The sequence below is a fragment of the Nymphaea colorata genome, chromosome 5, assembly GCF_008831285.2.
Source record: "Nymphaea colorata isolate Beijing-Zhang1983 chromosome 5, ASM883128v2, whole genome shotgun sequence".
NCBI classification, from domain to species: domain Eukaryota; kingdom Viridiplantae; phylum Streptophyta; class Magnoliopsida; order Nymphaeales; family Nymphaeaceae; genus Nymphaea; species Nymphaea colorata.
The window spans coordinates 3,637,665-3,659,341 of record NC_045142.1 but is presented as its reverse complement, the minus strand read 5'-3'; the positions used below and the strand labels follow the sequence as shown (position 1 = coordinate 3,659,341).

At 38.6% G+C, this 21,677-nt stretch overlaps 1 protein-coding gene across 5 annotated transcripts in view; it reads left to right on the top strand.

Annotated features, from left to right (window-relative positions):
• Positions 1-8,868: 8,868 nt before the first annotated feature.
• LOC116254745 (transcription factor bHLH153-like) overlaps positions 8,869-21,677 on the top strand; it is a 46,575-nt gene continuing 33,766 nt past the window's right edge. Inside the window, exons 1-5 of one of the 5 annotated variants that reach the window (XM_031630538.2) lie at positions 8,869-9,003; positions 10,680-10,877; positions 10,985-11,039; positions 12,200-12,321; positions 12,431-13,401. In XM_031630538.2, the coding sequence (XP_031486398.1) occupies positions 10,838-10,877; positions 10,985-11,039; positions 12,200-12,321; positions 12,431-13,110 (897 nt within the window). In that variant the 5' untranslated portion in view covers positions 8,869-9,003; positions 10,680-10,837 and the 3' untranslated portion in view covers positions 13,111-13,401. Of the gene's footprint in view, positions 9,004-9,597; positions 9,636-10,234; positions 10,352-10,648; positions 10,878-10,984; positions 11,040-12,199; positions 12,322-12,430; positions 13,402-21,677 lie in introns of those variants that run through there. The other 4 variants (XM_031630541.2, XM_031630539.2, XM_031630540.2 and 1 more) reach the window with 4 other exon arrangements.

Sequence of the window (21,677 nt, the reverse complement as noted above, 5' to 3'; positions counted from 1 at the left end):
TGCAAAGGTTAGCACCAGAAACCTCCACAACTTTTATCAAATTTATGGATAGGCCTGAATCGACTGAAACGTAATATTGATTCTATTATTGTCTTCATTGGTCGAGTTAACATTAGATTTTGCTCGCATTGTGAATTAAATAGACGCAATCTCTTTGATTCAATGATGCTCCAATCTTGTTTATTTGGTTTTGTGAAATGGTTTAGCTTTCATACCAATCTAGAACATTGTCATGAATTTTCATTACAGGAAAATTTCTTATTTAAAAAAATTATTAAATATAAAGTGAAAATAATATTTTTCCCTTAACTCCATTGATTTAGGAACAATTATCATTATGACCGAGGTTTTGAGCATATTGGAGTCCCAAACATGAACCAATTGACGTCTATGTTCGATCGGACATGCGCGGAGTTGGTTTTGTGGATGTAAACAGCTCTATTGCGTCAAAACTGATCTGTACCCAAGAAACCAAAAACTCTAGATGTCCTACATCTCTAGCTAATTATATGATAAAAATCATTATCCATACCCATGTTGTCTAAAGCAAGAAATGTTCCCTTCATCATGCTTTACACACACACACACAGTGTGGCAGCTCACTCATGAAGACGGTCTGATCCACTGTAATTGAAGATTGATAGAAAAACAAAAAGAACATATTTTTGTCATATAAAAATAGGTCACAACTTTCTTTTTTCTTGTTTTATTTTTAACAATCCATTACAATAGATCAAGCAACCCTCATGAGTGCGCTAGGTGACTTTAATAGCATGACCCACCGTTTTGCACATACAAACATACATTCTCTCTCTCTCTTGATATATATATATATATATATATATATATATATATATATATGAGCTAGGTGACTTGAATAGCATGAGCCACCGTTTGCACATGCAAACATACATTCTCTCTCTCTTGATATATATAGTAGCATTTGCCCAAAAAGTCAAATGCATAGTCAACTTGTGTTCTAAATCACTTTGCAATCCTAAACAAGTAAGCACCTACTACTACTGATATGCATCAAGCTCTACCATATTATGTCAGTCATAAAATAAGCTAAAGATAAATATCTTTGTCATTTTCTTAATATATTGGTGGTCATTTTTTGCATTCCAGGACAAAGTTCTTAGGCCATTCCATTCAAATTTTAGATTCAGAAATCAGATTCATCGTGATCTTAGTTTTGATCAATTAAATATTGTTTCATAGCAAAAATCTCCTTAAAATGTCAATATTTTAGGAAATGACTTGATTTAGTGTATGTTCTATACAAAATTTAGTTTTGAGGTTATTATGAGATAAAAGTTCTCTCCTTACAACAAATATAAATGGAGAGGACATGTGAGAGACCAGACACCAAATTTCAAGGCTAAAAAGCTTGTGCTAAAGCTAAAACCTTAACTATGTTGTGCTCGTCTGGGTGGGAAAGAGCATGTTGGCCAAAATTTTGTTCACATTAGGTTTGTTTTATGCTAATCTTTAAAGGTCTAGATCTGGTTTTTTGTTCCAAAAAACTAGTGATGAGCGGTTTTCTTCTAGGTAAAGTTTTTTTGAGACTAAATATTCCACAGACTTCAGGATATACCATATTAGTTATCTCCATCTCTCCTTTTTTTTCCTTGTTTATGTAGTTTTTGCTTGTGTAACTGTTAATGTTGTGAATGCATGCTTTTTTTGTAGTGCATGCACAAGACAAAGTAAGAGTCTCCATTATTTTTCCTTTTAGTCTCCATTTTTTTTTCCTTTTTAAAAGATAGAGATCTGCTCAATTTCTATTGACAGTTGCTCAAAGTAAAAGTCTCCATTAATTTTGTTTTATCTCATAAATATTTGATTCCATTTGACTAGCTATGGAATTGCAGAGGTACATGATCTATGATTTCACAAGGTTGATATGTGAAGTCTCTGAAATGGGATAAGAAAAAAGAATATATATATTCTTTTTCCTTATCCCATTTTGTTAGAAAGACAACCTTATGTTTATTATTTATTATTATTGGTTTTGTCACCTTCCAGTAATCACCAACCCTCGTTGACGCTAACGTGTCCAAAGAAATAGGTATTAGAAGTTGACATTAAATATGTCTTTATCAAAAATTATGAGTCTGACTAATGTTTGGATCTTGTGATCAATCGTTCTTTCCATTTAAGATCAGAAGAAAAATTAGTTCATTTGCGTGGAAAACCAATGTATATAAATCCTGCTTAAAACCAATGCAATATAAACTTCTTAAAGTGACATAAATAATTGATGTGCACATTTTATTACGAATCAAAAACTGCAAATTGTAGAGGTACATGGTCTGCCGAGGGCTGCTTGAGATGCTGCCACGGCATCGCTGAGACCTATGCTGCTGCACTCCGTTTAAGGCTTGTAAAGGGTTCCTTCCTTTCATTTTAAATTGATATACTAACAACATAAAAAGCATTACTGGGGCCATAGAAAGCTTTGTTTAGGAAAAAAAAAACAAAAAACCATATGTAAGAGTGTATAATACTTAGCCAACCACCACTCTTTATTATTATACTAATATTGAAAAATAGGTATAACTTAATTATGATCTACTATCACTCAAATAAACAGTAAAATTCTTCAAAAATTTAAGTGAGAGAGGACAAAATGAGAAAGTGTGACAGTTGATGTGTGAAACTCAGAGGTCTTTACGCTCTAAGCCTATATGGTGATTTTTAACATTAAAGGTGAAATTTAGTGCTTGTGTATCTTTTCAAGAAATTACGTCAAGGATATTAACGATGAAATATCTATATACTCAGAATAATCTGTAAGAAATTGAGCTTATACTTAAAAAATTACCTGTACATAATAAATAGGAGTAATCAATAAGGATATATATATCATAGCATTAGCCCAAAAAGTCAAATGCATATTGTAGGTATCAAGATGCAAATCACATTGTGTTCTAAATCACATTGGAATCCTAAAAACTAAGCACTGTTGACATGCATCAAACTCTACCATATCGTGTCAGTCATAAAATAAGATAGAGATAAATATCTTTTTTATTTTCTTAATATATTGGTAGTCGTTTTATAGGGATTGTATGCACAAATATTGATAGAAATTTTGCATGCATGGACAAAGTTCTTAAGCTATTCCATTCAAATTTCAGATTCAGAAAGTAGAATCATCGTGATATTAGTTTTGATCAATTAAATAATGTTTCACAGCAAAAATCTCTTTAAAATGTCAATATTTAGGAAATGGCTTGATTTAGTAGATGGCACAACTTTCCATATAAAATGTAATTTTGTACCTATTATGAGAAAAAAGTTCTCTCCTCACAAAAATTATAAATGGAGAGGACATGGGGGAGACGGACACTAAATTGCAAGGCTAAAAAGCTTGTGCTAGAGTTTGGAAAACCCTGACTATGTTGGGCTCTCTTGGGCAGAAAAGAATATGTTGGCCAATAGTAGGTCGTAGGTCGTTGAAGGGCTTGCCAACTCTCCATTGCCTCCTATGCCTCTAGTAGTTTATTGTTGCCCTTTTGTTTTATTGTTATTAATGATTTTCATGTGTGAGTTTAGTGTAAAAGCGAACGTACTTCCATCTGCATTTTTCCATGAAAATTTGAACTTTTATGACGAATTTCGGTGCTTGATCGCATAAAGCCAATCAAATTGGTTTGCATACACAAAAAGTCTTGTTTTTGGACTTAACTTTGTTTTTCAGGGAAGCCGTGTCAAGCTCTCCTCATTCCGTATGTTCCTTGATTTCGGTGGTTCTTTATCACGCGTGTGACAAACAGGCATAATTCTTAGGCAGTCCTTGTGAAAGTTAATGCCTTTAAATCATATGATCAGCTTCGATCTTGTAAGCAATAATTGCAGAGTGAGGAGCTACATTCTGTGGCCTTCAGATGAGCATTTTTGAACTCTTGGCCAAAACAAATATGTTATGCAAGCCTGGTGCTTCAGCCTTCAATAACGAAGATAGCTGTGGGTTCCCTTTCTCCCCCGTGCTAAAGGTGAGTCTCAGCCTCAGGCCACCAAGGCTTGCTAAAACGGACAAGAAGCCAAAACTGTAGGAACAGAATGCGTCTTGTCACCCTTCATATTTCCTTACAATATTCATCTCTCTTTGGTGACTGCAAATTACAAAGATTTAACTTGCGACCACTCACCATGTGTGGAACAGTGTTGAATAAACCCCAATAAACGGATACCTTTCTACCATGTGGTGCAAAGCACCGACCTTCGGTATTTTTCCTTCGGACGTAGACGGCAAGGAAAATACCGTCCATGGTGTTGTACTATTTTACTGACTGCAACCGACAGAAACCACCACTTTCAGATTAAATGGCGGACAGGGTGCGTCCCCTCCAATCCTGGAAACTTCAAGTTCTTTATGCATACAATAACTGGCCAGTTTGTTGTTAAGTTCAGGTGCTGCTAGTTCGAAAGGCCACCTTCGACATCATCAACTCCTTGTCATACTACGTAATAATAAGAATATTTTCACTAGATAAAATAAGCAAATCAAATGCACCTGTTTCCTTCTCTACTATGAACTTAAAGCATTCTGTCTTCAATTATTTCTGTAGTTACTGCTGACTGACCTTATTACTGTTGATCAACTACATATATGGTGATGATATATATATATATGTATAGCAGTTCATGGAGAACCCACTATCAACTGAATTAATTGGGACAGTTGAAAAAGCAGTCGAAGTCAAGTGCACCACTAGCAGTAACCTAGAATTTCTCATAAAATATGAATTTGAAAATAGCTATTTCTCTCTCATTGTTTTGAGTTAAATTGAAAATAACGTAATTCATTTTTTGTCAGAACCAGGTTTCGAACAACAACTTTCAGTATCTTATAAGTCTAATCTACAGATCAAGCTGCCATTGGTATTTTAATTTTAGATTTTTAACATTCATATGTACCGCTATATTTGTGAACCATAAAATGCTCAAATCTCAGAAGGCAGAAAGGGAAAACTAAAAGTTTTTTTTTTCAGTCATTTTTAAAAGATTAACTGCATCAGTGTGTTAATTTTATGTACAAAGATCCCCCAAACGACATGAATTTTATGTTCTCCTTTTTTTATCAAAATCGGCCCTTCTTCATGTAGACCGGAAAACAAAGTTGATGCATTTTAAATTGTCCAACAATAATCTTGGTTTTTTGTGGTAAATTTTTAGTTTTTGATACTTTTTGAATTGGCAATGTGCACCAATATTGCTTTATGATATGTTAAAAGCACTCTCAAATTCAATCCTAATTCAAGTATAAATCAGACTGGAATTTTGAGATTTTTTTATACCCGCATTTAAAATTGCATTGGTTTCATGAAAGTTGAATGGAAGTTTTGTAAGGTTTTAATGACAATGACGAGAAGATTCATGGTTGTCAGTTTCTCACCTTTTGTCTTAATAAAGAGATACAAAAGTTTTTTCTTATCCCCTCAAAAAGCAAAGCAGAAGTTGCTGCTTTTGTAACTCCTCCATTAATCGAACAGCCTCAACTCAATCTAATTAAGAGTGGAGCAATCAACTTCCTAGAACGGGTCAAATCGTCATGATCAAAATGGTATTAAATCCATATCTCTGAACTAAGCCAACTTAGAAGAACCAACTCGACGTTTTGGGTAGTAACCGGATCTTATCAATTTTCTGATTCTGATTCGGGTTAATATAATAATTGACTATGATACAAATATTGCAATTATATATAAAAAATAATATTACTTTTTTTTTTTAACGAGTTGAATCAGGTCTCGATTCGAGCCTAATACTCAGCCTAAATACCATCCCTTTGTATTGATGTGGCTGCAGATCTGGATACGAATCTGCTCAGTATCAGGGTAAAGAAAGTAGCATCTGGTCTGATTCAAAAGGATCTGATCTGATCTGATCTGATCACAAGTAAATGTCGAATCTTATGATCTAAATTTGGATTCATTAGTGTTCTACCTTACAGTCTTGTGCTCAAACTTACTTTACTGCCTGTGGTAATAAGGCTAACGCGATAATTTTTAGGTATGGAAGCCTAGCATGATACACTTTCGGAAATTTGATTCCGTGTGAAATTTAATTTGAAGAACTCAGAATAAAGAAAAAAGGGACCAATGGAACTGCCAAGTGCAATAATTCTCCATAATAGAAAAACGTATATTTAGGGTACTCGAATGCCATTCACATGAAAATTTTTCTTTTAATTGGAAGCATGGAATAAAGAATGGTAAATTCTTCCAAGTCTTTCAATTTCTGCTTTCGTGTTTCCTTTTAGTAATCCTGGTTAGTCAATCTTATAGAAAGCATCTGAACGGTGACCTGTGTTGTGACTAGGGTGAGAAAGAGTTTATGGTTTTCAAGGTAATTACTGCAGGTAGGGGGTGTTGCTACCTGAAAATTAATTTACTGAAACTCTATTATCCTTAATTCTTGATCCTATCGTTTTTCTACTTAGTCTTAAATCGTAGGGTTGCCAATTGAACATGATTCCACAGCAACAAAGGGGGAGAAAGAGAAAAGAGTGAAGAACATAATAGTACTTTAAAAGTGGTCGAACTTCTTGCAATATTTCGATTTATGAATTCACATTTTTCTTCATCAAACGATTAAGAGACTGTGTCAATGCGATCAATAGACAAGTTTGATATTGGTAGCCGGCAATTTTTTGTTAGAATTTTCGTCATGTATCATTGGCATGCAAGTTAAAGTACGATAAAAATGGTATGTCACATCAAAGAAATGAAGTCTTGTACTTTAAAAGGATAAAAGATTAGTGAAGGTTTCGACTTCCTGCTAATAGAAAACTCCACTGTTAACTCCATTATTATCAGAAGCACCAAAAGAACAAAAAAAAGTATGTGGTTGGAGACACTTGCAAGTTAGAAACAGTGCTATTTACCAAAAACTTATATCCCAATCCCAACAAGTTGGCACCTGATGGTGAGGCCGGACGACAATGAATGGTGTTTTTTAATTAAAGATGTGGCCAACTTGAAACTTCCATTCCATCTCTCCTTCTACTTCACGTATCAAATCCTTTTCATTTCTTGCTAATTTTAATTGGAATTGAATAAGAAATATGAATGTATGAACCTGCTTCATTGACTTATACAGTATACCTTGCAAAACCTGAAGTTCATACATTCCACCTCAGCCTAATCACTTACTATCGCTTGGTCTCTGAATGACACGTGTCGAAGGGTGGCGTGTTGTCAGCGATGGGCTCGGGTCTAAGCCTGACTTCGGCGGCCGAGATACGGAGTCTCAGCGACGCACCAAAAGTCGTCGACAATCCACCCTCCCTGTCAACGCGCCCAATTTGGATTTCACTAAAACTATTAATTCTAAACCAAAAATCTTTTATTAGTGGGTTGATGTGTTACACCTTTCTCAAGTCTGACAGGCGACGGCATTGATGGAGAATTTCAGAAGTTAATTTTTGTTGATGGGGAAGCCGTTCCTCAAGACCAAGCATATCCGGCTCAAATGAAGCAAAGGCGAACATTTGCTAAGATTAGTATTACTTCATGAGGACGATTATTTGCTAAAATGAAGTTTTAATTGTGTTCAATTCACCGTAAGAAACAAAAAGAAAACAAAGTTTGAGATAGTAGATAATAAATGGTTGCATTGAATAAATGCTATCTTTTCACTTATAGCAACCTTTTGGTGGGGTCAAGCGTCCAATACATCTGCCCACTAAAGCGCATTTGTGAAACAATAGTCCTAGCGTCCCACAAATCTATTCTAATATGCGCAGCATATTTATTGAACACTACTTGAGTATTCTTACTGCCCAGTAACTGGATTGAGACCTAATCGGAATCAGAGAGACAGTTGTTCCAAGAGCATATGGTTTTGGTCCCATGAGAACTTTAGTTAAATGTTTGAATATAAGTTGGAACTGCATGACTGATTTAGACGGCGCACCTCTCAAGGTCATATAATTTGAAAGAATAAACATGAGGGTCGTTAATATTTTCTCTGTGGATTGACTTTTTGAACGCAAGGATAACCATTCCCAAGTTTCATATTGCAGACAATAGTTTGACACAAGAACTTCGAAGCTTCATATTCCCAAGTCTCTGTGGATGCGTAGCCTATAGTGATAAGCTTCGAAGTTCTTGTGAAACATGAGACAATAGTGATAAGCTCATATTCCCAAGTCTCTGTGGATGCGTAGCCTATAGTGATAAGCTTCGAAGTTCTTGTGAAACATGAGACAATAGTGATAAGCTCATATTCCCAAGTCTCTGTGGATGCGTAGCCTATAGTGATAAGCTTCGAAGTTCTTGTGAAACATGAGACAATAGTGATAAGCTTCGAAGTTCTTGTGTCAAACTATTGTCTGCAATATGAAACTTGGGAATGGTTATCCTTGCGTTCAAAAAGTCAATCCACAGAGAAAATATTAACGACCCTCATGTTTATTCTTTCAAATTATATGACCTTGAGAGGTGCGCCGTCTAAATCAGTCATGCAGTTCCAACTTATATTCAAACATTTAACTAAAGTTCTCATGGGACCAAAACCATATGCTCTTGGAACAACTGTCTCTCTGATTCCGATTAGGTCTCAATCCAGTTACTGGGCAGTAAGAATACTCAAGTAGTGTTCAATAAATATGCTGCGCATATTAGAATAGATTTGTGGGACGCTAGGACTATTGTTTCACAAATGCGCTTTAGTGGGCAGATGTATTGGACGCTTGACCCCACCAAAAGGTTGCTATAAGTGAAAAGATAGCATTTATTCAATGCAACCATTTATTATCTACTATCTCAAACTTTGTTTTCTTTTTGTTTCTTACCGTGAATTGAACACAATTAAAACTTCAATGGGACCTCCTGAGTTGTTTGTTCCCCCACTCAACCGGAACTCTATAAACCCCTCCCCTCAGCTCAGGAGGCTTTCCCAGCACGCCTCTTTCTTCTTCCGTTCCGTTCGGGAGCCTCGCCCAGCGGATTCCCGCCAGAATGCCGGAGATCCCCGCCGGAGTTATCTCAGGTACGAGATCTCGAACTCGCGAGCTACCGGTAGATCGCATTGCTTAGTTTCTTGTTTCGTTTACATCTGCTTGAGGAGGAAGACGCTAGGGAAAGAAGTTAAAGAGTGTCGGGGCTTGAATTGTGGATGATGCCTTTTTATGGAGTTCTTCTGCTGCTGTTTGATGGAAGGAAGCTGAGATTTCCGTTCCGAGAGATCTGTGCGGGCTCGGTGTAGCCCGTTCTCGGTGGATCGCGTTTTTTGTTCGGCGTTTCTTCGAGTTCATCTGCGCTAACTGTCTTTTGAAGAGAAACGTATCTGCACTTGTTAGTTGCTGTGGTTTAGGTTATCCGACGGCGAATGAGAGAACTCGGAGCTGGTTGCTGGAAGCGATCGGTAGGTCGGGATATTTTTCGGTCTTTTTCGTTTATTTTTTGCGATTGCTTGGAGGAGAGGCTTTACTCTTCAATGCACATTGCAGTCGGTTTCGCTTTTGCTGGTTTGTTACGTTTTGAGAATTGCATTCTCCTTACTTCAATAAGAGGAGGTTTTCTTTGGTGTAGTCCCAGCAGTCGATTGCGCGTGCACAGGATGCCGGCCATGTTTCTTGCTGCTGCTGAAAATGCGGGTTTTCTGGAAGTAAACTGAGTGAGGTTCAAGTAGTTTCTTGCAACATTTCCGCCTTTTAAGGAAGAGAATTTGTCGCTCGGTAACTTCGGTTGGTTCGAGGACGGGAAGAAGTGGATATGATCGCGTAAAAAATCTTTTTCCGAAGGCGTTCCATTTTCTTCAGTGTCGTCCTGCGAAAATGCGATCGACATTTTTTTCTTTTTCATGGAGACGCGGCAGTGATGAGCAAACTTTTTTTATTTTTAAATACTGCATATAATTGTCTAAAGGTTCCAGATAGGTTAAGCGGCATAACTGAAGAGGTGTTCTCGTCTTCTTCCATCCTTCAAAACTGTTGGTTTCCAAAGAACCCCGATTTATTTCAGATGAGCATGCTTTAGGAAGATTATTTCCTCTCCGTGCTTCTCTTCTTGAGCGCAAAAAGTGGGGGTGCAGGCCTCATTGTATACTTTCTCCCGACTCTTCAAAGCCGCTGCGAGAAAATGACCCCAAGGAAGAAAGTCTTTGCCATTGCAGAGTATTTGTTTAGTTATTTCTTCAAAGGCAAAGGCGGCCAGGAATGCTTTTCCGCCTTCCTTTTTTTCTTTTCGTAGGGAAGTTTCTCTGCGTTGGATAAAGCATTCTTTTCTAAGTTCTTTGCGGAAAAGGAATGGCCAAGGAAAATGCTCCCGTTCTCTCACTGTTCTGTGCGTCGAGGGGAAGACAAGACCGCGTACCGTCTTTTCTGCAATTTCTGCCGGTTCGTAACAAAGCACTCCTGCGTCATTTCAACGATGTAAAAATTGCAATAGTGTCGGTGGGAAACACAGACGTGATATCGTGAGGACATTGTGGAGTACCTAACTATCCTTTTGAATACCACACTTTCTTCTTTGCCAGATTTTCCCCTCTCGAGGTCTTAGAAGACTGGTTCTCTCCCCCTCTCTCTTTCTCAGTGCGAGTTTATTAGCTGTTTCCGGTTCCGCCGTGATATTCCAATGTTTCAATGCTTAGCTTTCTTTTTTTCTCCTTTTGCTCCTTTATTTTCCTTTTGCAGGACTGTGAGGAATTTTATTTTCCTTTTACAGGACTGTGAGGAATGAGAATCATGTGCGTCTACTTTGGTTTCTAAAAGGACCGTGCTCCGAGCTCAGAACGCAAGGATCGAGTCAGCGGATTTGCGGCTTTTTTCTCTGTACAAGCTTACAATCTCTCCACTCTTTTTGCAAACCTCACTCCTCCAACGATGAGAAAGTCGCAGTTCCCTCTATCTTTATGCAGCTACGGTAAAACAAGTCCTCATCTTCCCTCTTCATACTTCTTTTGCCCATGGCGAATCACTTGCCGGCAATGTTTTGGTCTGAATCTTCTTTGTTTCGGTTGTCTGCAAAAGGTTCCAGCGACGTACCGATGCCGAACGCCCGAGCTTCCGCAGGGCCTGAGCTACCGTACGTACACTTCTGTCGCCTTTGCCCTACGTGACTCTCCGTCCTCCTCCCTCGCTTTTGTGAATTTCTTCTTCAAAATGAAACCTAGATAAGCATGTGATTTATTTGATTAAGAATTCCATCAAATTCATTAAAAAACCTTTTTAAACTAATTTGCTTAACCTGAGGGACGGAATACCTCGGTTGCTTATCGCCACAAAGAAGTCCGAAGATTCAAAATCCAACCATCGTATCACCTAACAAGTTTAGTGTAAAAGTTCCAACCGCAAGTAAATAACCCACTTAAATCCTAGGAGCTTTTAGCTCACTATTCTTATCTTAACAGTGAAAACATAACCTGTACGTATGCTCGATGGACCAGTTTTTGCAGTGGGGAGGGCCGTGTCAGATGCCAATTTATTTTCATGAGCATTTTAAGTATAACTTGTATATAGACTTGGTTGATGTTTGGCCATGAGTTGAATATCATTCTATCTATAACAAAAAGTTTGGAAATAATAGTTACAGTTTTGTCTTTGCACTCCTTAGGGTTTAGTCCTACATTTTCCCCTTCCAGAGAAAGCTTGCTGGGGGGTCCACATTTTTCCCTTCAACTTATTTGCGGAAAACCTCAATTTTTTTTTTAAGAATATTATTCATGTTAGCATCCCATCTGTGGTATGTACTCCATTGACGCCTGCAGGTGAAGATAGCTGTCACTTTGGTCCGCAGTGTAAAGCCCAGGTTGAGTCGAAAACAAACTCGAAAATTTTGACCTAGTGAGGGCGGCCGTGACTGTTAGATGGGTAGTTATACTTTGATGTTCGTGAAGCATCCAAAAACCTGTCTTGCATTTAGACTCAAGGCATGCAGGTTAGTGAGGGCCGGCGACGAATCTAACATGGAGCGACCAAGGTTTAATTTTTATGTGCATCACCCTTTGTATAAAATCATAAGTTGAAAAATGCCAGTGATGTTTTTTTTTTTTCCTTATCCCCTTAAGGTACCTTAAGGCGAAACTTGTCACCTTTCGACTTATTTGAAAAACATTTGTAAAAACTTGTATAGCTCGTAGCCGTATTTTAAATCACTACTCTGCCTGACCTTTGTAAAGGCATGTATACATCACTTTGATCGTCTGAGTAAGAATAAACATGTGAATTAACGTGAAAGTATTGCAGAATCTGCTACTCAGGCACTTTGCAAACATGCACCGGCCTTCAACTTCGCTATCTGGCTGCGCCTTCACCCAGCTCCCTTCATAATCACACGATTCCGGACACCTTCAGAAGCTACTATACAGGTTCTCCTAAGCTCTCAAATGTGTAAACTTTTTATGTTGCTTAATTATCTTACAGTCGCCTGACGGCGGGTAAGGCGTCTTAGAAACATATATTGGTTTCACACAACAGCCGGCAGCCCTACAGTCACTGGTACAGCCGCCTCCAGCCGCGAGGCAACTCCACCCCTGCCAGCTGAGCCAGAAAGCAAGCCCAAGATCCGCTTGGACTACGAGCAACAACAAAGGGCAACTCCACCCCTGCCAGCTGAGCCAGAAAGCAAGCCCAAGATCCGCTTGGACTACCAGCAACAACAAAGGGCAGGGAAGGTCAGGAAGACCGGGAACGCGCGGACATACCGTGCCCTCTTTGCCGCGGACATCCCTGACCACACAGAGCATGAGGAGCCAGAGAAACCACCAGCGGATCCCCCCGCTAATATCCCAACTGCCCCAACTCAACCGGAGAAGACTTTCCTTGAGACACTCGAGGAAGAAATGCGGCAGGCAGACCAAATCTACCAAGGGAGCCAATGGGAGATGGACGTCCCCCTCACTCTGGAACCGGAGCCACTACCTTGGCTAGAGGACCTAGCCCAGGTGGCTGTACAGGAGCTCGCGCACATACAAGACACAAAGCCCCAAGAGGAAGGACCGATACTGGCGGACTTGCGGGAACAATGGAGGACCTCCATTGCTTTTAACGTCGACCCTCCCCCGCCGAAAGAAGAGCATAAGGTCAACCAAACCTACCAACGGGGACCCCGAAAGTTATTCCTACCCAGGAAAGATTGGCTCGACTCCTCCTCATAAGACCCGGAGGCCTACAATGGAGCATCAGGAGAATTTAATTTCCTGCTCTTTCTTTTTTTCCTTTTCTTTTTTTTTAGTCCTGAGGGGAATTGGAGCTGTGGAAGAGATGTTGTTTAGGGTTTGTCTTGAGGATTTGTCGTAGGCCAATCTGATAATTAAACTATGCATGCATAGTTCCTCGCGCTCTTTCGCTGGGGTTTTGTTCTGTTTGTTTGGTTAAATTTGCTTTTCTTGGATAAACAGGGAAGGGCTTCCTGCGGCTAATAAGAGGTCTCATTCAGCTTTTTAGTATCTTGGAGAGCTTTTTTCTTTTTGATACGTTGGTGCAAATTCATTTTGCACTCTCAAACTGTCTTTGCTGTCAGACAATGTCAGACAACCCCTGAAAGTCATTAAAAAAATAAACTTTCTTATTGTTTATTTCAAGAAAATAACGGTCATAAGATTATTTTATCTTTGCATCTTCAAAGTTTTACCATTCATTTAAACTATCACACATTCTTTAACTTAACACCATTTATCATTGTTTATAATTTAATATGGAAGCACAACAATGATCATTACTATTGGTAACTTAATGTCACACTTATCATTATTTTTAACTCAATATGACACATGGAGCATGACAATGACGAGAAGATTCATGGTTGTCAGTTTCTCACCTCTTGTCTTAATAAAGAGATACAAAAGTGTTTTCTTATCCCCTCAAAAAGCAAAGCAGAAGTTGCTGCTTTTGTAACTCCTCCATTAATCGAACAGCCTCAACTCAATCTAATTAAGAGTGGAGCAATTAACTTCCTAGAACGGGTCAAATCGTCATGATCAAAGGGGTATTAAATCCATATCTCTGAACTAATCCAACTTAGAAGAACCTACTGGAGGTTTTGGCTAGTAAGCGGATCTTATCAATTTTCTGATTCTGATTCGGGTTTGATCATCCTGCCATATTCTATTGTTTTCCATTGTGTTAAGCTTAGGAAAAAAGGAAGGGGACCGGCTCTCCAGCGAACCCGCACGAAATTAAATTTTTTATAAGCTCTCGATTGCAGCCGCTGCTGATTGCTGGTGGACCTTCTCTTTGACAAAAATTGAAGTAAGCTCGAACACCCTCTATTCTCTTGCTAAGTTTTTGCATGCATTCTTTTGATTTTAGAAACATTTTCGCGCTAATTAATCAATTGATTTTGAACGAAAACTGCCTCGTTTTATTTGCCTAAAAGTCGAACGTTTTTTTATGAAATGTGTTTTGTGTATCTAAATTAATATGCCAGGTCGTCTTGCACGACGGCAATCCGTAAGAGCCTAACTACCCAAAGGTCTCATTTTCAGGTAAACCATAATAATTACTGTATCATATGGGTTGCTTTATCGTTTGTAACGGTTTTATTAATCTATAAAAAAAAATTGAGACATATTCATAAAAAAACTTTTGAAAATAGTAATAAGATAGTTTGAAAATAATACATTTTTACTGTTTCGTTAAGGTTCTTTGAAAATAAATTGGAACAGATTCATGAGACATTCTCCAATTTGTTCAGAAAAGTTATGAGACAGAAACTTCTTTTTATTGCCAAACAGCTCCTGCTTGTTGGTGTATGGAACTTGATCCATACTGGACACTCATTTTCATATGTAAGGGCATATATGTCATTTTGTACAAATGCGGGTTTGCCCTAATCCTTATGTTTTGAGGATGGCCGCCGTTTGTTGTGTGTCTGTCTGTGTGTTCTTTTGACAGAGAGAATACAAGAGATTTTTGTGACCGTGGACGTAGGAGATTTTGCTCTGAACCACGTAAATCGTTGTCTTCTTCCTTGTTGCTTCTAACCCCCTCTTGAGAGTGTGAGATGAGAGTTTATTGTGTGTTGTTCCTAACAACTGGTATCAGAGACAGGTTCGTTCGAGATAGGAACAATGGTGCTGGAAGAAGAAAATGTCAGAATCGAAAAGTTCGACGGTAAAGACTTTGGATTTTGGAAGATGCAGATCGAGGACTACTTGTATCAGAAGAAACTGCATGAACCGCTCATGAGAGCGAAACCCGCAACAATGGCCGATGCAGATTGGCAGTTGTTGGATAGACAAGCCCTTGGAGTCATCTAGTTGACGCTGGCCAGAAACGTCGCCTTCAACATTGTTAACGAGAAGACGACAGCAAGTCTGATGGAGAAGCTAACAGATATGTACGAAAAACCCTCTGCTTCGAATAAGGTACATCTGATGCGTCGATTATTTAATTTGAAAATGGCTGAAGGTGCCTCTGTTACGGATCACATAAATGAGTTCAATGTTATTACTTCTCAATTATGTTTTGTGGATATTATGTTTGATGATGAGGTTCAAGCCTTAATTTTACTGTCATCTCTACCAGATAGTTGGAGTGCCACTGTGACCACCGTGAGTAGTTCATCGGGGTCAAGCAAATTGAAGTTCAGTGGTGTTCGAGATTTAATACTTAGTGAGGACATTCGCAGAAGAGAGGCAGGAGAACCTTTTGGTTCTACCCTAAATGTTCAAAATAGAGGCAGAACTAATCAACGCTACCAAGAGCGTGGAAGGTCCAAATCTAAGGGAATGAGTCAATCCAAACCTCGAAGTGATGGCTGCTGGAACTGTGGTAAGCCAGAAGACCGAAAAAGAGATTGCAGGTTGTAGAAGAAGAAGAACCCAAATCGTGAAGATGATTCAGCAAATGCAGCAACAGAAAATATAGCTAATGCACTTGCCTTGAGTGTACACAGCTCTATAGAGTCTTGGATTTTAGACTCTGGTGCATCTTTTCATTCAACGTATTTTAATGAAAGTATGCACAACTATGTTGCAGGAAAATTTGCCAGAGTATACCTTGCAGATGATGAACCTCTGGATATTGTAGGAAAATGTGAGGTTCACATAAAAATGCAGAATGGACATGTATGGAAGTTAAAAGATGTCAGACATGTCCCAGGGTTGAAGAGGAATCTTATTTCAGTCGGATAGTTAGATGACGAAGGCTATGTTACTACCTTTGTTGGTGGATGTTGGAAGATAACCAAAGGGGTTATGGTTATAGCACGAGATCACAAACTTGGCACTTTGTACATGACTGCAGATGTGAAAGACACAGTGGCTGTGGCGAAATGTGAGAATAAATCATTATTGTGGCATTACAGGCTTGAGCATATGAGTGAGAAGGAAATGAAGATCATGACAACAAATAACAAGTTGCATGACTTGAAATCTGTAGACATTGGCTATGTGAAGACTATGTTTTCGAGAAACAGAAAATGGTCACTTTCTCCAAAGTTGGACGGCCTCCAAAAAAGGAAAAGCTAGAGTTGGTGCATACTAAGGCTGGGCATCGGGCCGGGCCGGGCCCAAGTCATATCGGGCCTCGGGCTTCGGTCAAGGCCCGAGGCCCAGCCCGACCCGATTAATAACGGGCCGGGCGGGCTGAGATGGGCTTTGGCCCTGCCCGTTATTGAAAAAAACTCAGACACAACGAATGCAGGAGGCAGCACAATTTACAGCTTCAGATGATGAAACACCATGGAGTATCAAGTTCTTCTATAGGCATATTGATAGTTTACAGACTGATGGGCTAAACTAGATTTATGAACATAGCAATTAGCAAGACACCATTGTGCTGTAAACAAGTTTCACTCTGCAGATAACGTGCAATGTTGGGTTATCTTTCAGAGTTCTGACAAACCAAAATCTTAGATTTGAAATCCTGCACAAGTTAATCCATTTTCTTATAATGCACAAAAGAGCTCTAGCGCCTTCTTAAACAATCCCTTTTGAAGCAGGCTTCCAGACGAGCTTTGAAGACCTTTCACGGCAACCGGCACACGGTCACCGGAGAAGGCAGCCGATGGCGACGGCGACAATCGGAGGAGCAGCCGATGGGCGAAGAGGAGGCAATGCCGCAAATGCAATCTCTCGAGTCTCGACGGGCGACGGCGACGACGAAAGGTCGAAAGGTAAACCCTAACTCTCTAAGCTCAAGTTCATTTTTATTTAACCCTAGGTCCCTAACGAGTAACGAAGTTCATTTAAAAAAAAAAAAAACAACGGGCTTCGCGGGCCGCTGCCGACCAAAGCGGCTGGCCCGCGCCCGGCCCGTTAGTTACCGGGCCGGGCCGAGCCCGGTAACTAACGGGCCGACTACTATAAAAGCAAGGCCCGGGCCCGAGTCGGGCCGGGTACCGGGTACCCGACGGGGGCCCGGCCCGGTGCCCAGGCTTAGTGCATACTGATGTTTGGGGACCAGCTCCAGTTCGTTCTCTTGGAGGATCCCTATACTATGTCACATTCATTGATGATTGTACAAGGAAGGTATGAGTTTACTTTCTCAAACATAAATCTGACGTGTTTACTGTTTTCAAAAGGTGGAAAGCAGAAATAGAAAATCAGACCAGAAAGAAGATTAAATGTCTGCGGTCAAAGAGATGATTTGGCTAAAGACTATTCTAAAAGAATTGCATGTAAAGGAAGATTAGAGTGTTCTCTTTTGTGACAGTCAAAGTGCAATTCTTTTAGCCAAGAATCCAGTGTTCCATACTAGAACAAAGCTTATTGAATTGAAGTATCATTTCATTAGAGATTTGTTGGAAGAGAATATACTATCTCTTGAAAAGATTCGTGGAACAGAGAATCCAGCAGACATGTTGACAAAGCCAGTGACTGCTGAGAAGTTGAGGTTATGTTTAACCTCAGTTGGTCTCCAAGGTTGATTGATGAGGAGATGTCGCACAGGTTGAGTATATGATGTACAAGTACTTGGATGGATCAAATTCCAAGTGGGAGATTGTTGGTGTATGGAACTTGATCCATACTGGACACTCATTTCCATATGTAAGGGCATATATGTCATTTTGTACAAATGCGGGTTTGCCCTAATCCTTATGTTTTGAGGATGGCCGCCGCTTGTTGTGTGTCTGTCTGTGTGTTCTTCTGAGAGAGAGAATACAAGAGATTTGTGTGACCGTGGACGTAGGAGATTTTGCTCTGAACCACGTAAATCTTTGTCTTCTTCATTGTTGCTTCTAACCCTCTCTTGAGAGTGTGAGAGGAGAGTTTATTGTGCGTTGTTCCTAACACTGCTTGCGTCCACATTAGTGGCTTTAGAATATTGAATTCAATCGAATCAGTTGTGCTGCCGATTTAGTGAACCAGCTGATTAATTCAGTGATTCGGCTCGATCAGCTATGAATCGACAATTAAAACGTTTCATCAAAAATTAAGAAAAGTAAACCAAAAAAAAATAACAATGATACAAATTTCTCTTTAATATTAAAAAAATTAAAATGAATAGTATACATACGGTGCGGGACCTTCTACCGGCCAATGAATAAATTGATTTGGTACCAAGAATTGGTGGATTAACCATCTTGGCTTTGACTAGATTGATCGCTTGAAGGCAATTTATGCATAAGGTTTATAGCACACTAGGATTTGTACGGACCCACGGTCTGACAATCATTAAGACAATCATTAATGACAATAAAACAAAAGGGCAACAATAAACAAACTATGGAGACATAAGAGACGAGAGTTGGCGAGCCATTCAACGACTAAGATCGGCCAACATACTCTTTTTTGCCCAATTTTGTCCAAAAAGACCTAACATAGTTAGGGTTTTTCAAACTTTAGCACAAGTTTTTTAGCCTTGCAATTTGGTGTCTTGTCTTCTCCATATCTTATCCTTTATAACTGTTGTGAAGAGAAAAAAAATTTCGCATAGGTACAAATTACATTTTATATAAAAAATCGTGTCATTTACTAAATCAAGCCATTTGTTGAAATATTGACATTTTAAGGAGATTTTTGATGTGAAAACTTATTTAATTTATCAAAACTGAATGATTCTGATTTTTAAATCTGAAATTTGAATGGAATAGCCTAAGAACTTTGTCCATGCACACAAAATTTCTATCAATATTTGTGCACACAATCCGTATAAAATGACTACCAATATATTAAGAAAATAAAAAAGTTATTTATCTCTATCTTATTTTATGACCAACACGATGTGGTAGAGTTTGATGCATATCAGTAGTAGGTGCTTAGTTTTTAGTATTCCAATATAATTTGCAAAATTACATCTTGATACCAACAATATGCACTTGACTTTTTGGGCGAATGGTATGATATATATATCCTTATTGGTCACTCCCATTTATTATGTACTAATAATTTTTTAAGAATAAGTTTTATTTTTTATAGATTATTACTAGTATATAGATCTTTCATCGTTAATATCTTCGATGTAGTTTCTTGGAAAGATAAAGAAGTACTAAATTTCTCCTTTAATGTTTAGAAATCACCATATAGGCTTAGAGCGCAAAGACCTTTGAGTTTCACACTTTCTCATTTTGTCTTCTTTCTCACTTACATTTTTGGAGAATTTCACTGTTTTTTGAGTGATAGTAAATTATAATTAACAGAGGCAGAGCCAGGATTTTTTTCAGAGGCAGGCCAAAAGGAACGATGGGTCGGGCTAAACTAAAAAATTTTGTTTTTTCAATATAATTTTTTTCCTACGCTCACCCAGGCCATGGCCCAGGCGGGTCCCCCCTCCCTCCGCTCCTGCTGAAGGGTGTACCGTGACCAGCTCAACCAGTGGTTGGTCGGCAGTCCATCACCGGTTGAGCAGTTGGTCGACAGTCAGTCGCTGGTTGGTCTGGTTGGTCGGCAGTCAGTCTAAAAACAAGTACCAATATGTCTAACCTCAGCTTTCCTATCAATGAAAAATTGAAATTAAGAGATTTCATGCCTTGGTAAATTTGATTAAAAAATCCTTGCTTATAATTTGTAGAAAATATGAAAGGGCGCTCGTTGAAATCTATAAAAAGAATTATAAATGTGCCCTTTTCCTAAGCAAGGGTGGCAGACAATGAGGTTTGAATGTCAAAAGCAAGGTAAACTTTGTGATCTTTTCTCATTATCTCTACAGTCATGAATTTGGTGGATTTCTTTTCATGCTTTTATATATATATATATATATATGTGTGTGTAAAAGCTTGACGCTGATCGATACATGGTGTGTACATTTCCGTTTACTCCCGTCCATCGTCATCGTCATCGTCATCGTCATCGTCATCGTCATCGTCATCGTCATCGTCATCGTCATTCATGAACGTTAATGTTCATTAACTATCGTCATCGTCATTCATGAACGTTAATGTTCATTAACTATCATCATCGTCGTCGTCATTCGTAAGACTATCGTTCTAATTCGGCTATAAACATCGATAAGCAATTAAGGAGATCTCGGTTTGAAACTCGGTAACATATTTTAAAAGCAACCTGAATATGGTACCCGTTCCTTCTTTACTTAACGCGTAATACACATATGTGCAGTGCACAAAAAAAAGTTTATGCACTGAAGCATGTAGTGACTAGAAAACCTGTGGCCAGTAAAAAGGGAAACTTCGTGAAAAAGATAAAAGTCCCAAGAAGATATTTCCTTTTCAAAAAAAATCTCAAAATACCTGAACTCCCTTTTTTTTTCGTGCATATATGTTGCATGCACGACATTGGTGAGTTAATATATAATTATGCGGACGAGTTCCGGTTCTCAAACAGGGACCATATTAGAATTAAAATATCTGATAAACATGAGTGGAAAGCCAGCCAACATTTTTTTTTTCAGTTTGATATAAGGCATTTACAATAATAAAAAATAATGGCTTATGTAACATTAAAAAAATAATTATTATTTAATTTTTATTTTTATGAATAATCAACAATGTTTTAATGAACTGCCAGCCACACACAGTTGTCCATCAGCTTCGGATGATCGCTTCACACAAACGGTGGCAGATGTGTCCGACATGACGTTTCGACATATCTCCATCATTAATTTTGTATTGTTAAAAACCATGGTAGAAAGTGCATTTTGTGATCATTAATTGTTTATATATGGTTTTAAATGATTTAATTCATCTTTTATAATGGGTTTTTAATCATATATAATTAAAAAATAAACATCCAACTACAAAGTAGCCAGCTGATTTCAAATTTTCAGTTGCTCTTCTAATTTTGACCATCTGACCGATTCTTTTAGTGTGAAAAAAGGAGCCTCGCCCAGCGAAACCCCGTCAGAGTGCCGGAGATCCCCGCCGGAAGGTACGATATACCATGGTCTACACTATATGCTACTGTTTCAGATTTTGTTGTTTATTTAAGCAATCTAGACAAAAGAATATCTTACATCACCAAAAGAAAGAAGGTTCAGGCACCGACTATTTCTATTGACACTGCATGCACATAACTGAGGCTTAGATTCATGCAGTAGCAAAAGTTTGATCTACCATTTTATCAATTCATGCATGTAGGATATTGTCTAATAGAGAGTACTAGTACGAGACAAAAGAGCAGACAGTAGAATCTGCCTCCTTATTGGGGCTGATAATCGTATGGAAACAGGCTTTAGAAACTTCGTCAAAGGCTTGTCGACAGCCCTAATTCTTACCGGTTTTTGCTCTTTCAAAAGGCACCTGGCTGGAGCCTCCTCCTGAATTAATGTCACCTACTGAAGGCAAGGCAGAAACAAGAAAGAAGCAAAAGAACAAAAGAGGGTA